The sequence below is a fragment of the Mirounga leonina genome, unplaced genomic scaffold (genome assembly GCF_011800145.1).
Source record: "Mirounga leonina isolate KUSES-001 unplaced genomic scaffold, KU_Mleo_1.0 Mir_129, whole genome shotgun sequence".
Lineage (NCBI taxonomy): Eukaryota > Metazoa > Chordata > Mammalia > Carnivora > Phocidae > Mirounga > Mirounga leonina.
Window position 1 is genome coordinate 76571067 of NW_023270323.1, and position 12017 is coordinate 76583083.

General features: G+C 52.1%; 1 protein-coding gene across 1 annotated transcript in view; it reads right to left on the reverse strand.

The window, feature by feature from the left end:
- Positions 1 to 4531: 4531 nt before the first annotated feature.
- Positions 4532 to 12017, reverse strand: part of CUNH4orf50 (chromosome unknown C4orf50 homolog) — a 46474-nt gene continuing 38988 nt past the window's right edge. Inside the window, 3 exon segments of the mRNA XM_035004364.1 lie at positions 4532 to 4777; positions 9296 to 9420; positions 10964 to 11012. Of these exon segments, the coding sequence (XP_034860255.1) occupies positions 4532 to 4777; positions 9296 to 9420; positions 10964 to 11012 (420 nt within the window).

Sequence of the window (12017 nt, forward strand, 5' to 3'; positions counted from 1 at the left end):
GGAGCCACAGGTGCAGTTCTGTGTCCTGCCTGACTCCAGCAACAGGAAGGTGGATGCTGTCCCCTGACTTTCGCCAGTGAAGAATTTAACAACAGAAATAATCATAGTTTACCCAGTGAGGAGGCTCTGTGCTTTATGCCTCGATGAATTGCCTCCTTTAAGTGTCCCCATTTTACAGATAAGAACACTGAGGCCCTGAGGAGCTAAACTTGCCTGAGGCCATAGAGAGAGCAAAGGGCAGGCTGCTGGAGCCAACCCTGATCCACTGTGTCACTGCTCCCAAGGATGGCTGGCAGGCACAGCAGACCAGAGGGCAAACGCTGGGAGGCAGGACCCACAGGCGGCTCAGAGACCTTGGGGCTGCAGCAGGGAGGGGAGCAAGCTGGAGGGGTTGTGGGTCAGATCCCTGAGGGGCTGCAGGCCAGCGCCTGGGGCTGCGCTGCCTCCCCCAGACCTGGGCTCAGAGGAGGAAGGCGCAGTGTGGGAAATCATTTTATGCCCTACAGAGTAAAGTCTTTGTTTTTGAAGTGCTTTCTTTGTTTTTGATGCCGGCTTTCTACTTGAAGAGTGGTGGCAAGTTGCACTTTATTTTTTTTTTTAAAGATTTTATTTATTTATTTGAGAGAGAGAGAATGAGAGGGAGCACATGAGAGGGGGGAGGGTCAGAGGGAGAAGCAGACTCCCTGCCGAGCAGGGAGCCCGATGCGGGACTCGATCCCGGGACTCCAGGATCATGACCTGAGCCGAAGGCAGTCGCTTAACCAACTGAGCCACCCAGGCATCCGGCAAGTTGCACTTTAAAATAACATCAATACCACGAAGCGCTAAGAATCAGGCTCTTAGCCTCTACTTAATCTTTCCAGAACACACTTTGTGAGGTGGGTCCTGTTCTAGCTGCTGGGGAGCAGAGCTGGGATTCTGGCCCAGGTAGATGAGCTGCAGAGCTCCCTCTCTCTTAGCTGTTTAGTGTCTGCTGCCCATGTTAGATTGGTTAGTTTTAAAAGGGTCAAAAGGAAAAAAAAAAAAAAAAAGGATACCCTGGAACAGCACAAATGAGCATTCTTCCCGATAGATAAGCCAGGACTTTTAGGAAAGGGAAGTCAGCCCCCTCCCACTGCCCCTGCAACATCCGGAAGGGCCCCGGCAAGGGTCTCTGCACTCCCGACGAAGGCTGTTCGGGGCTGTTCAGGGCTGTTCGGGGAGGAGGTAGAGCAAGAGAAAGGACCAGGGACCCTGAGGGGGTGCACAGCTCTGAGCTGGGGTGGCAAGGGCCCATGCGAGGCCTCAGCCTGCAGGGACAGGCTACTGCTTTTGGGACTAACTTCTCGAGCGGATTTTCTGCGGCTCCTGGGGAAGCTGGGCAGCGTCACCACCACAGGGACTGAGAGGCACCATGACTCTATTCCAGTCTCTCTTGCCATCTGCCCCCTCCATCAGCTTTCGGACCCAGCCCCGGCTGCCCTCTCTCCTGCTCTGTCTCGCTATCGCCCTGCCCGAAGGGACTCTGTTTTCATTCTGGTTGTCAAAGATCCCGTGCACAGAGATAGAACAGCGGTGGCATTTCCACAGCACCCCCCCGACCACCCCCGTGTTCCAAGGCCTGTTTTCAGCGCTCCCGGTAAATGACCCCACTCGCCCCTCGGACCCTCCCTGGGAGGCAGGCATCCCCATTTGCCAGGTCAGAAAACTGAGGCACAGAGAAGTGAGCGGAGGCAGGGTGTGCGCCGGGCTCCTGGGCCTCCTGCCTGCCGGCATTAGAAGGAGGGAAAGAGGGACACGCCGGAGGGGTACCTGTCACAGACACCACACCCCGGGCGAGGCTCCAGGGAGCTGGGACAATGTTAGGTGAAGCTACTTCCCTTTTCCAGGAGGAAACCAAGCCTTCCACGCTGGGAGAAGTGGAGTGGGGCAGCAAATGCAGGTGTGCCCGGCACCTCCCACCTCTGGCTTCCTAGGCCCCAGCCAGGAGCTTCTACCCTGGGAGTGGGGGTGTCAGCACCCAGCGCGGTGCCCAGCACAGAGCACAGCTCAGAAGCCCTACGTCCCTTCCTGCTGGCCCCACCTGGGTGGCCACCTCTGCCCTGGGGACCATATCACCCTTTGAGGCTCTGCCCAAATGCCAGCCTCTCCGCTCGCCCTCAGCCACCGACTCCCCAGGGCCCTGTCACCAGCTGTCCTTGGTGGCCAGATCCCACCCAGGCTATGAGATGGAAACCTGGGCCGTCCCTCGTTGGGGTCAGGAAGCAAACACCTGCTTACGAACTCCCTCCCCCCACTCCGGAGTTCCCCAGTGAGGCCAGGGTCCCCCTCTGTCTCGTTCACCACCTCCGACCATGCCTGGCACGTCGTGGGGACTCAGAGGTAGACGCTGAGTGGAAAGAACACATCTTAGAGTGAGCGCAGGGCTGTGGGCAACCAGGACCCCCTCTCCCCAGCATTGCCAGTGGGACCCCCGGGTGAGGCCAGGAGCGGGGCTGGCCAGGACTCTCAAAGCGACCACGGCTTCTCTGCTTCGAGGCAGTGATTCTTCCTTCCGGAATTTACTCTCAGATAGGCTCACACATGTGCAAACAGGTGCACGTACATGCATTTTCGCGACGGTACCGGTGTTAACGGCCAAAGATCAGAAACAACGCAAATGTCCGTCAAGAGGATTGGTAGGAACCACATGATGGGAAACAACGCAACCATTTAAAAGATGAAGGAAAGATGTATGTCGGGATGCAGAACGATCACCAAGACCTATGAAAGAGCACCTCCATGTCTGTCTGAGTTCTACTGCTGACTGTGTATCAGCGTCTCTGGAAGGATTCCTAAAATACTGGGACCTGTTTGCCTCTGCAGAAGGGAACTGGGGACAAGGAAGAAATTTGCACTGGGCACACTTCTGCGCCTTCCAAATTTTGAAGAGTGAAAATGTCTTACTCATACTAACGTGCATAAGTAAAGAAGAAAGTCACAGTGGGATTGCAAAAAGGTAGCACCTTCTTTCTGGCACCTTCCATCCCAGGATTACAGAAAGACAAGTATGTCCACCCTGTTTCCTACCCCTGACCCCACCCCAGGCCTTGGCACATGTGGCTGCCCCAGTCTGCAAGTCCTTCCTCCTTGGCTGACCCCTGCTCATCTCCAGGACCCACCCCAGTTGACACCTCCTTCAGGAAGTCCTCACTGACCCTTCGCTGGTTAGCCGCAGCTTTGTGCCCCCCGATCCTGTGTTCTCCCTCCCTGCTGCCCCTGGCCCACGCCATGCAGTCTCAGTTGATCTGCACACCCGCCCACCAGGAGCCTGGAGGATGGGAACCAGGAATGAGAGCCCTGCGACCCATCTCTAAGCCCTTCACCTGCCCCAGCAGTGCCCAGGGAAGCATCTGCTGAGCAGAACCTCTGCCACTCGAGCAAAATGCCTCCCAGGAGAGCAGGACAATGAATCAGGCAGCAGGGAGACACAGACAGACTGCACTTAACATTTTCTGCTGCTTGACCACGGGCCAGGCCAACCCTCTCATCTGATTTACTTAAAAGCCCAGGTGGGGCCCTTTCACAGCAGTGGGGGAGAGGATGTGCATTACCTCGTTTGGGTTCGGGGCTTCCGCGCTGCAGAGCCGGGCCAGACGATCCCACAGAAGGCCACCATCGTCGCTCGCTGACAGCCGGGCTGACAAATTGTTTTCTGCCGCGGCAGCCTGGGCTGGCCCATCTGGCTGCTCTCTGGAGGTCAGAGCTTTGTTTGTCCATGTGTGTCCCATTGCCCTCTGAGCTCCCGGGGCGGGGACCAAAGCTGACTCACCCCCCTCACCCTCCACATTATATTTCCTGGCATTTGTGGGATATCAACAAGTGTCTGTTGAATGATTGGGCTTATTAGAAAGTTCTGCTTGGTTTTAATGTTTTAAAATGTCAAATATATAATTACTTAAATTAAGCATGTCCATTAGTAGACAAAAATCTTCTAAAACATGGGGAAGGGCCCTGAGGGCAGGAATGTAACAAAAGAGTTCTCCGCTGCTGGCGATGTTAGGAGCTATCGGGCCAGTCCGGGGCTTCCCAACCCCGGCACTGTTGACATTGGGTTGGATAATCTCCGTTGTAGGATGCTATCTTGTGCATCGTGGGATGTGTAACAGCATCCCTGACCTCCGTCCACTAGAAGCCAGGAGCACTTCCCCGTTGAGATGACAAAAAATGTCTCTGGACATTGCCAAATTTTTCCCTGCTTGGGAAAAATCATGCCCAGTGGAGAACCATCGGACCCGTCATTCAATAGGTTTTGGTACAGTAAATACTCTCTTTGCTGCCTTGACATTAGCCAAAGCCGAAGCCTTCAGAATGTGTGAGCTCCTTCCAGCATTTCTCCCAAGCTCAGACAACCAACATAGATCCCCCGCCCCCCGAGCCAAAGGCAAAACCACTTGCCACGGAATGAGGGCTTTGATTGCTACCAATTTCTTCAAGCAGTGTCTGAAGGTTCTGCTTCAAATATTTATGGAGTCTATGAAATGTCCCCAGAGCGTGAGTGGTTCTATTAAATTTATAACTCCAGTGGTGATTTATTGACCTGGGAATTGCTGCAAATGCTTTGTCGAAGCTCTTTGTGGAAAGCCAGGATCCTAGCAGGACTCAGGAGCTCAGAGGGTGGCGGCAGGCCATCAGCTCGGGGGACGGGACCGGATGGTCCACCTTCTTCTTGCAGGCGCTGTGCGGGGAGTGCTGGTTCTGAGGCAGCTGCAGCCAGGCACACTCCAGGAGCAGGCGTCCGCCCCGAGGGCAGGGGAAGCTGGAGGCAAGAGCAGAATGAAATGGTCTCTGCTTCTACATGTTCATAAAAGCCCCCGATCCCATGTTCGTCTAGGGAAGAGACGGCAATGATGAGGAATATGTATTGATCACTTTCCGGGCTTCCCACCAGGGCTCCCCCTACATTGCTCATTTCCTTCTATGACAGTTCAACGAGGCACACAATGCCATCATGGTGCCGCGGGTGAGGAGCCGGGGCTGGGGGGTGGTTCCCACCACATCACCCAGCAGGTGTCTGCCAAGAGGGTCGCTGATGGCTGTCCCCACAGAGCAGGGGTCCGCTCTAAGGTTTCTTGTTCACAGGGTCGAGAGATGGTGACCATCCCATCAGAAGGAAATTGGCATCAACAGGATGCTGACCTCATGCCCAGCACGGCCCATGGCTCTTCTCAATGAACTGGTTCACCTGTCTCCACGGAATCCTCCCGCCAGGCGGCCATCAGGCCCGCACGACGGATGAGGAACCCGGTGCCTGTTTCACACACTCTAAAGAGCTTACCTACATCCATGCCACTCTGGCGTGACTAGCTCAATGCCCACACCCAAGCCACCCAACCTCAAGACCCCACTCTTCCTGGAGCTCCCCCAGCAGCTTCTATACGGTATCAGCCCTTCATGCCCAGCATCCCCCGTTTATCATACGCCTTCCCTGCAAATGACAGGAAGGAAGGACCCCTGTGCTCAGCAGTGCGAGTCCTACTTCCGTCCCTGCTCAGTCCCCTGGCTGACAGGCTAGCAGGTCTGTGTCTCAGCGGTCAGACAGGTGGAATGACGCACACTTCTCCAGTGACCCCAGGGGGCCAGTGACCGTGGGCAATGGTGCACGCTCAGCACCCTCTCAGTGCCAGCAGAGGATGATGGCTGAGAAAGGCGGAGCGCGAGAGGAGAGGGGGTGAGGGTCGCCGAGCACCGCCCTGTGGGCCCCGCCTGGATCAGCCCCTCCCCCAGGGTGCTCCCCACCCAGCGGCAGACACACGTGCAGCAACACTGCAGAGATGGAGCCGGAAGAGAGGCCCATGCAGCTACCGGGGAGCACCCAGGAGGGAAGCACCCACTGCACACTGAGGAGTAGGAAGGCCTCCTGGAGGAGGCGGTGTCTGAGCCAGACTTTGGGGAAGGAGCGGGATTCTGCGGTGTTAAAAACTGAAGGTCATTCCATGTATAGTAATGTACACACTGAATGCAAACAGCGACTTAAGGAACCTGGACTTATCCTAATAAGAATAGTGTAAACCTTATGAAACCACAGATTTTGTAGGACGGGGGTGTATTTCATATGGTTGAACCCATGATGGTGAACGTTCATTGAGTTCCTGTGATGGGCCAGGTATCATGCTAAGCAATGTATGCATATTGATTCATTCAGTCTTGAGCCCAAAGAGGTAACTGATATTATTATCCCATTACACAGATGGAGAAACAGAGGGCCAGAGAGGTTAAGTGACTTGCCTATGGCCACACAGCCAATAGGAGGCAAAGTCAGGATGCGAGCCCAGGCCACAGGACCCCCGAGACCGCACTGTTCACCACTACAGTCTGCTGTTAAACACAGGACGGATGAAGGGTCTTCAGTGACCAAGTGACAGGATCAGGGTAATGTGACATAGGGACAAATATTTCCAGACAAATCACCAAAGGTTTACCAGCCTTTTCAGGATATTTTTGTGTATTTTTAGGCTCCCCTCAGCTTTTTTTTTTTTTTTCTTTTTGGTCTAAGCTCAACCATAAAATAATAGATTTGCGACATGTGACAAATTTAGTTACTGTCCTTCAAAAATGACCTCATTTTGCTGACGGGTCACTGATCCCCTGGTGCAATTACTTAACAAACTCATTTTCCCCGTAGGAAGCTGTTGCCCCGAGCCAGCCCGGATCCATGGCTTGCAATCTGTTTTTCCGCAAGGCAGAGGGCTCTGTTCCTCGACGTCCTTTACGACTGAGCAAAACCACGACTGAGCAGGGGGGGGTGACAGTGCTGTGCTGGGGGGTGAGAGCGAGGTGCTCGCATGACCCTCTAGAGAAAGAGCCCACCAGCCCCTCTCTAATTACTCAGGAAGACCCCCCACGGCCAAGTGCTGGGTAAAACATGGAAACAGAAATGTTGACATTGACATTCTCTCATCCTGCTGCAAAGGCACAAAAACATCCTGTGGGCTGGAAATTCTGTCCAACAAAGGAAGGGTTTTCATCCAGTGGCATGCTATGGGCGTGGCAATGACTTTGAAGAAAGTTAAAGAATAACAGAGAAACCTGGGACCATACGAGTGTTAGGGTGCATTTTTGGTTCATTCATTCATGCAAGTTCTGCTCCGACCACGTCCTCGAGAGGGTAGCTGTTGGTTTCTGGCCAGCACCAACTAGAGCGCACCTTTGAGGGTTTTTTTCTCACACTGAATTCCAGACTGGGCTGCACCAGAGGTAGGAGGGACCACTCCCATCCCCCCAGGGAAGGCCCCGCTCCATCTGTCCACACCAGCTTCAGAGCCAGGCTGCCTGGGCTGGACCCCGGCTCTGCCGCTTACTAACCATGTACCCCCTCTTCTCCTCACCTTCTCTCATAGGGAAAGGGGGTTAATGCTGATTCCTATTTTGTAGGCCCCTCGTGAGGACTGGAAAAGCCAGTGCATTGTACATAGTAAGCAAGCATTAAAGAAGCAGGAGTGGGGGTTTTCTTTCCCATCGCTGTTCTCATCCACACCATCACAGCGATCTCCTAGACTCCTCTCTACACCTTCTTACGTTGTGCCATAGCCACATTTAATGGCTCCCAGTTCCCCCAACCTCTGAGGAGCACTCACCCCTCTGTCTTGACAGGCATTGTTCCCTTTGTTGAGAATGCCTCCCACCTGCTTGTGATAACCCAGGCCAAAGATCAAAAGTCAGAGGTAATTTTCCTAGAAAGAGACCAGAGCTGGAAAGAAAGTTCTCATTCCTAGGTAATAAACCTGTAGATGAGGAATTTAAAATGAAAGTCACCAGTCAGGGGGAAAAAAAAGGTTTAAGAAGGTCAATAGCAATAGCTAACATTTATTGAACATGTCTCTTGCACCCGGCAGAATAGTAAGCACATTACGATTCCAAAGAACTGTCTCAACAATTCCAAGAGGAAATTATTGTCCCCAGGTTTTATTTTTTTAAAGGTTTTACTTATTTGAGAGAGAGAAAGCACAAGTTGGGGGGAGGGGCAGAAGGAGAGAGAGAAGCAGACTCCCTGCTGAGCAGGGAGCCCGAAGTGGGGCTCGACCCTGGGACCCTGAGATCATGACCCGAGCCAAAGGCAGGCGATTCACCGACTGAGCCACTCAGGCGCCCCTCTCTCCAGGTTTTAGATAAAAAATTAATATAATCATGGAGGCAGGAGAGAAGCCACAGAAAAGGCCGGTAGAAGGAAACCAATAATAGGCTGAGATAAAATGCTAAGAATAAGATCAGTTGCCTCCTGAGTCATGGCTGCTTTTTTTGTTTCCTCTTGAGCATCTCTCTTGTTCAGACACACATTCTGCCCTGCTTCCCTAATTTTGTGCTCGTACTAGCAGTAGGCGGTATTACCCCTATGTTACAGACGAGGAGGCGGAGACACAGACACGTTAAGTAATCTGCCCACCATCACACCAAACTACAGCTGGGATCTGAACTCAGGCCTGTCAGACTCCACACCTCATAAGTAAAATACGTTTTCTCTGGGAAAAGAGGGCTGCTCGGGCTGCAACTGATTAGGACATTTTGGACTGAACCTCCAGTAAGTACTAGAGAAGCTGGACAGAACATAACACAGCATCTATTTAAACCACCCAAGAGCTACCAATATGGTCAGGATCTGAGGGACTTAAACGGAAAACAGGAGACAAGCCGGAGTAGCTTCCATGGCCGTGGAGACCGTATTCCCTCCAGGTGAGGGCAGAGCTGGTGGCGGCTGAGAGGTGGAAGGCAAAGCAGAGCTTTTGAGAGCCTCATGGGACTGACAAGGGCCACAGACAAAAGATGCTGATAAACACTACAGGCTTCTGGCCGGGACCCCAAAAGGCTGTGCCCAAGGAGTAAGAGTGAACAGGAAGGAAAGCAGACCTTGCAAGTACTGAAACTCATCTCTGAACCAGCTGTGACATGAGGAATTGTCTCTGTCCTGGCCTCATCACCTGTCACAAGCAAAAGGAAGCCCTTTCTGGATGAAGACATTATCAACCTCAAATGATGTCTCCAAGTTTTCACACATGATGTCCAGCACTCGATGAAAAATAACCAGACACAGAACACACAACTTGACCAAACCCACAAATTAAAAAAGAGATAATAGACAGAGACCAGGAGGGGAAACCAAGGGGTCTCTCTCTGTGGGGCTGGGCATTTTCCAGTTCTCAACCTGGTGATACGTTTCTGGGCATTACTCCATGATAATTCATTGATCTGTACACTTACAAGTCGGGTCCTTTTCTGTATGTATGTTATACTTTTAATAAAAAAGCTGATCTAAGAAATTATATGACTGATGTCCTCTTACCTTCAGAGAATCTAGTCGAGCTGTCTGTGCTGGCCATTCAGCCTCAAGAACAGGCCAGGACTCTGAATGCAAAGGTCTTTGGATGATGATACTGTCCATTTTGGGATTCAGGAGGTATTTCTGAGCTAGAAGAGAGTATTCTCAGTCAAGCCTCAACCCAGAAATCTATTCTAAAAATCAACAAGTCTCTGAGCCTTGGAATAACCTTTTCCAGTCTCTGTTATTCTGAGATCCCCACATCCCATGACAGAGGCCCTCTTGGGTATCCTCAAAGTCTCGAGTGCTTCATCCATACCCCTCTGATGGTCCTGCCATGGTCATGGTTATCCTAGAAAACTGCCTGCCTGCCTCAGCTTTCCTTCCCCAGCTGCCAGCTCATTTAACACAGGAACCACCACCTCTGCAAGCTGACCCATCTTTGTAAACCCTGAAACACCTACCAGGGATCTGGTACACAGCAGTTTTCCAGAAATGTTGACTGCACAAATAACTCAATCAATCTAGCACATTTCCTTCCTTTAAAGGTGTGGAAGCTGAGCCCAGAAAAGGAAGGACACTGGCACAAATTACTGGCAGATGCAGGACCAAGTGGAATTATGCCCTTCCAACCATGAAAACGGATGCTCACCCAGACTGCAAGCATAGGAGAGGAAGGTACAGGAGGACAGGCCCAGCCTGGCCAGACAAAGACAAGGAAAAGATCTCTCTTTTTGGGCCAGGCACCAGACACTCCTGAGAAAGGTCCTATCATCCTCCTTTAGAAGATAAGACTCTGGGACTCAGAGAGGTTAATTAACTCCTCCAAGAATACACAGCTGGTAAGTACAGAATCCTGTACTAAGAATTGCTAGATGAGCAGATCCCAAGAGCAGCTCAGGTGCCTAAAGTCAACCCCATCCATACTTTCTCCATGTTCCTACTGAGCCCCTGATATGAACATAACCCTAAACGAATCCTTAGAAGCCTTCCTTCCCCCCCGCTGAGAGCATGCTGCACTTAACCAGGGAAATTCTGCCTGCCTGGGTAGCATCTTAATTTCCTTTTTCATAATAAAAATAACAGAACACAAGCAATCACTCCTATTACCATCTTTCTAAGTAACCACTGTTAGAATTTATCTGCTAGCATAAGTTGCCAATCATCCAGATGTGGTTATATAGCTTTATCAGTGTAATCACCCCTTACATTCCATTCCCTAGCTTTTAAAAATTTAGGTGAATATCATCATTTCTACGGTATTACATGATGCTTAGCAGCATGATTTTAGTGACCAATAGTTCATTGAGTCTACGGGTTAATTAACAATGCTGGAGGGCATCCCCCGCTCCCGCCACCGCCAGTTTTTCATCATTAGAAATGCCCTGGCATGAATACACCTGTCCATTGAGCTTTTCCACACAGAGAATTATTCACTTAGGATTAATTTCCAGGAGTGAAACTACAGGGCTGAGGAGTTGGGCTACTTCTGCAGAGACCGTATTTTTCCTACTGTGTTCTGCTTACGTTGTGAACTGAGAAAGCAGGGCCAAGTCAGGAAGGAGGGGGGAGAAAATGGGGTCCCGTTCCTCACCTCACCTCACACTTGACCCAGGCCCACCCGTCAGATAGTCCTGCTGGCTGGGACCATGTCTGAGCACACATATATTCCTAATTGAATATCGCACTGACCTCTTACAACAGCTGCCTTCTCAGACTCGACATCCAGATGGTGGCTGGTCTGGAAGAAAAGACATCTCAGCAGTTATTCTGAACGGCTCAGGAGAAAAAGCCTCACGCAGGTGGCCGCAACTGGAACGAAGCAGGCTTCTCACCCTTCCCTGCAGAAAGCACATTCCCTGCCCAGATCCACCAGTCCCTCCCCTGCCCGTGACCCACAAAGGAGGAAGATCGGCTCTGAGAGAATACACGTGCAGGAAAACGACTGCATTTCCTTTACCCGAATTAATTCTCCAAACGGAGCCTGTGATTAATGTGTTTCAGAAACTGCTGTTAAAAGTGGGGAAATGGAGGGCAGCTGGATGGCAAGAGTTTCCAAGAGGAATATTCTTTCTCCACGGAGGTCCCGATGACACCTTGCGAGAGCTGATCGCTGAACTGCCCCTGGGGTCCCTGGCTCAGTCGCCCAGGAATTCAGATTGGGCTGGAACCCAAGTCCCCCATGCCACCCCATCGACTGGGTGGTGGTCCTCCTGGATCCCATGACTGCACGGGGTCTACAAGAGTGGTGTGGCAATGGCAACTTGGCTGGTTGGCCTGGCAGCCCCTAAGTTGTTCAAGATCAGTGCTGGCCTTGAAGGCAGGTCAGATTCCAGACCAGCGGCCCAGACCATGCTTCTTCATGGGTGTTTCTGGCGGAGCAGGAGCCCTGTGAGCTGGTCACTGGGATACCTCCTTTCCCCCATCACTGTGCCCACCAAGCACTTACATCAGCTGGCCCCCCTGCCTAAAGACCCCGGCGCTCACTCGCTCTCTCCCTGTGTGTATGCCATGACCTCATTCAAATGTCCCCTGCTGCGTTAAGTCTTCCCTGACTCCACCTGGCAGAGTTCAGCCACCTACCTCTCACAAAGCCCCTCCGTGTGCTGTGCTGGGACAACTGGGCCGTTTGTCCCCTCTAAAGGGGATTGACGAATCCGGCAGCTAATGCATAAGGGCACAGATTATGGCTTGACCATAATCCACACCACACTTCCTGGAGCCTTCTGCACTAGGCATGCTCACT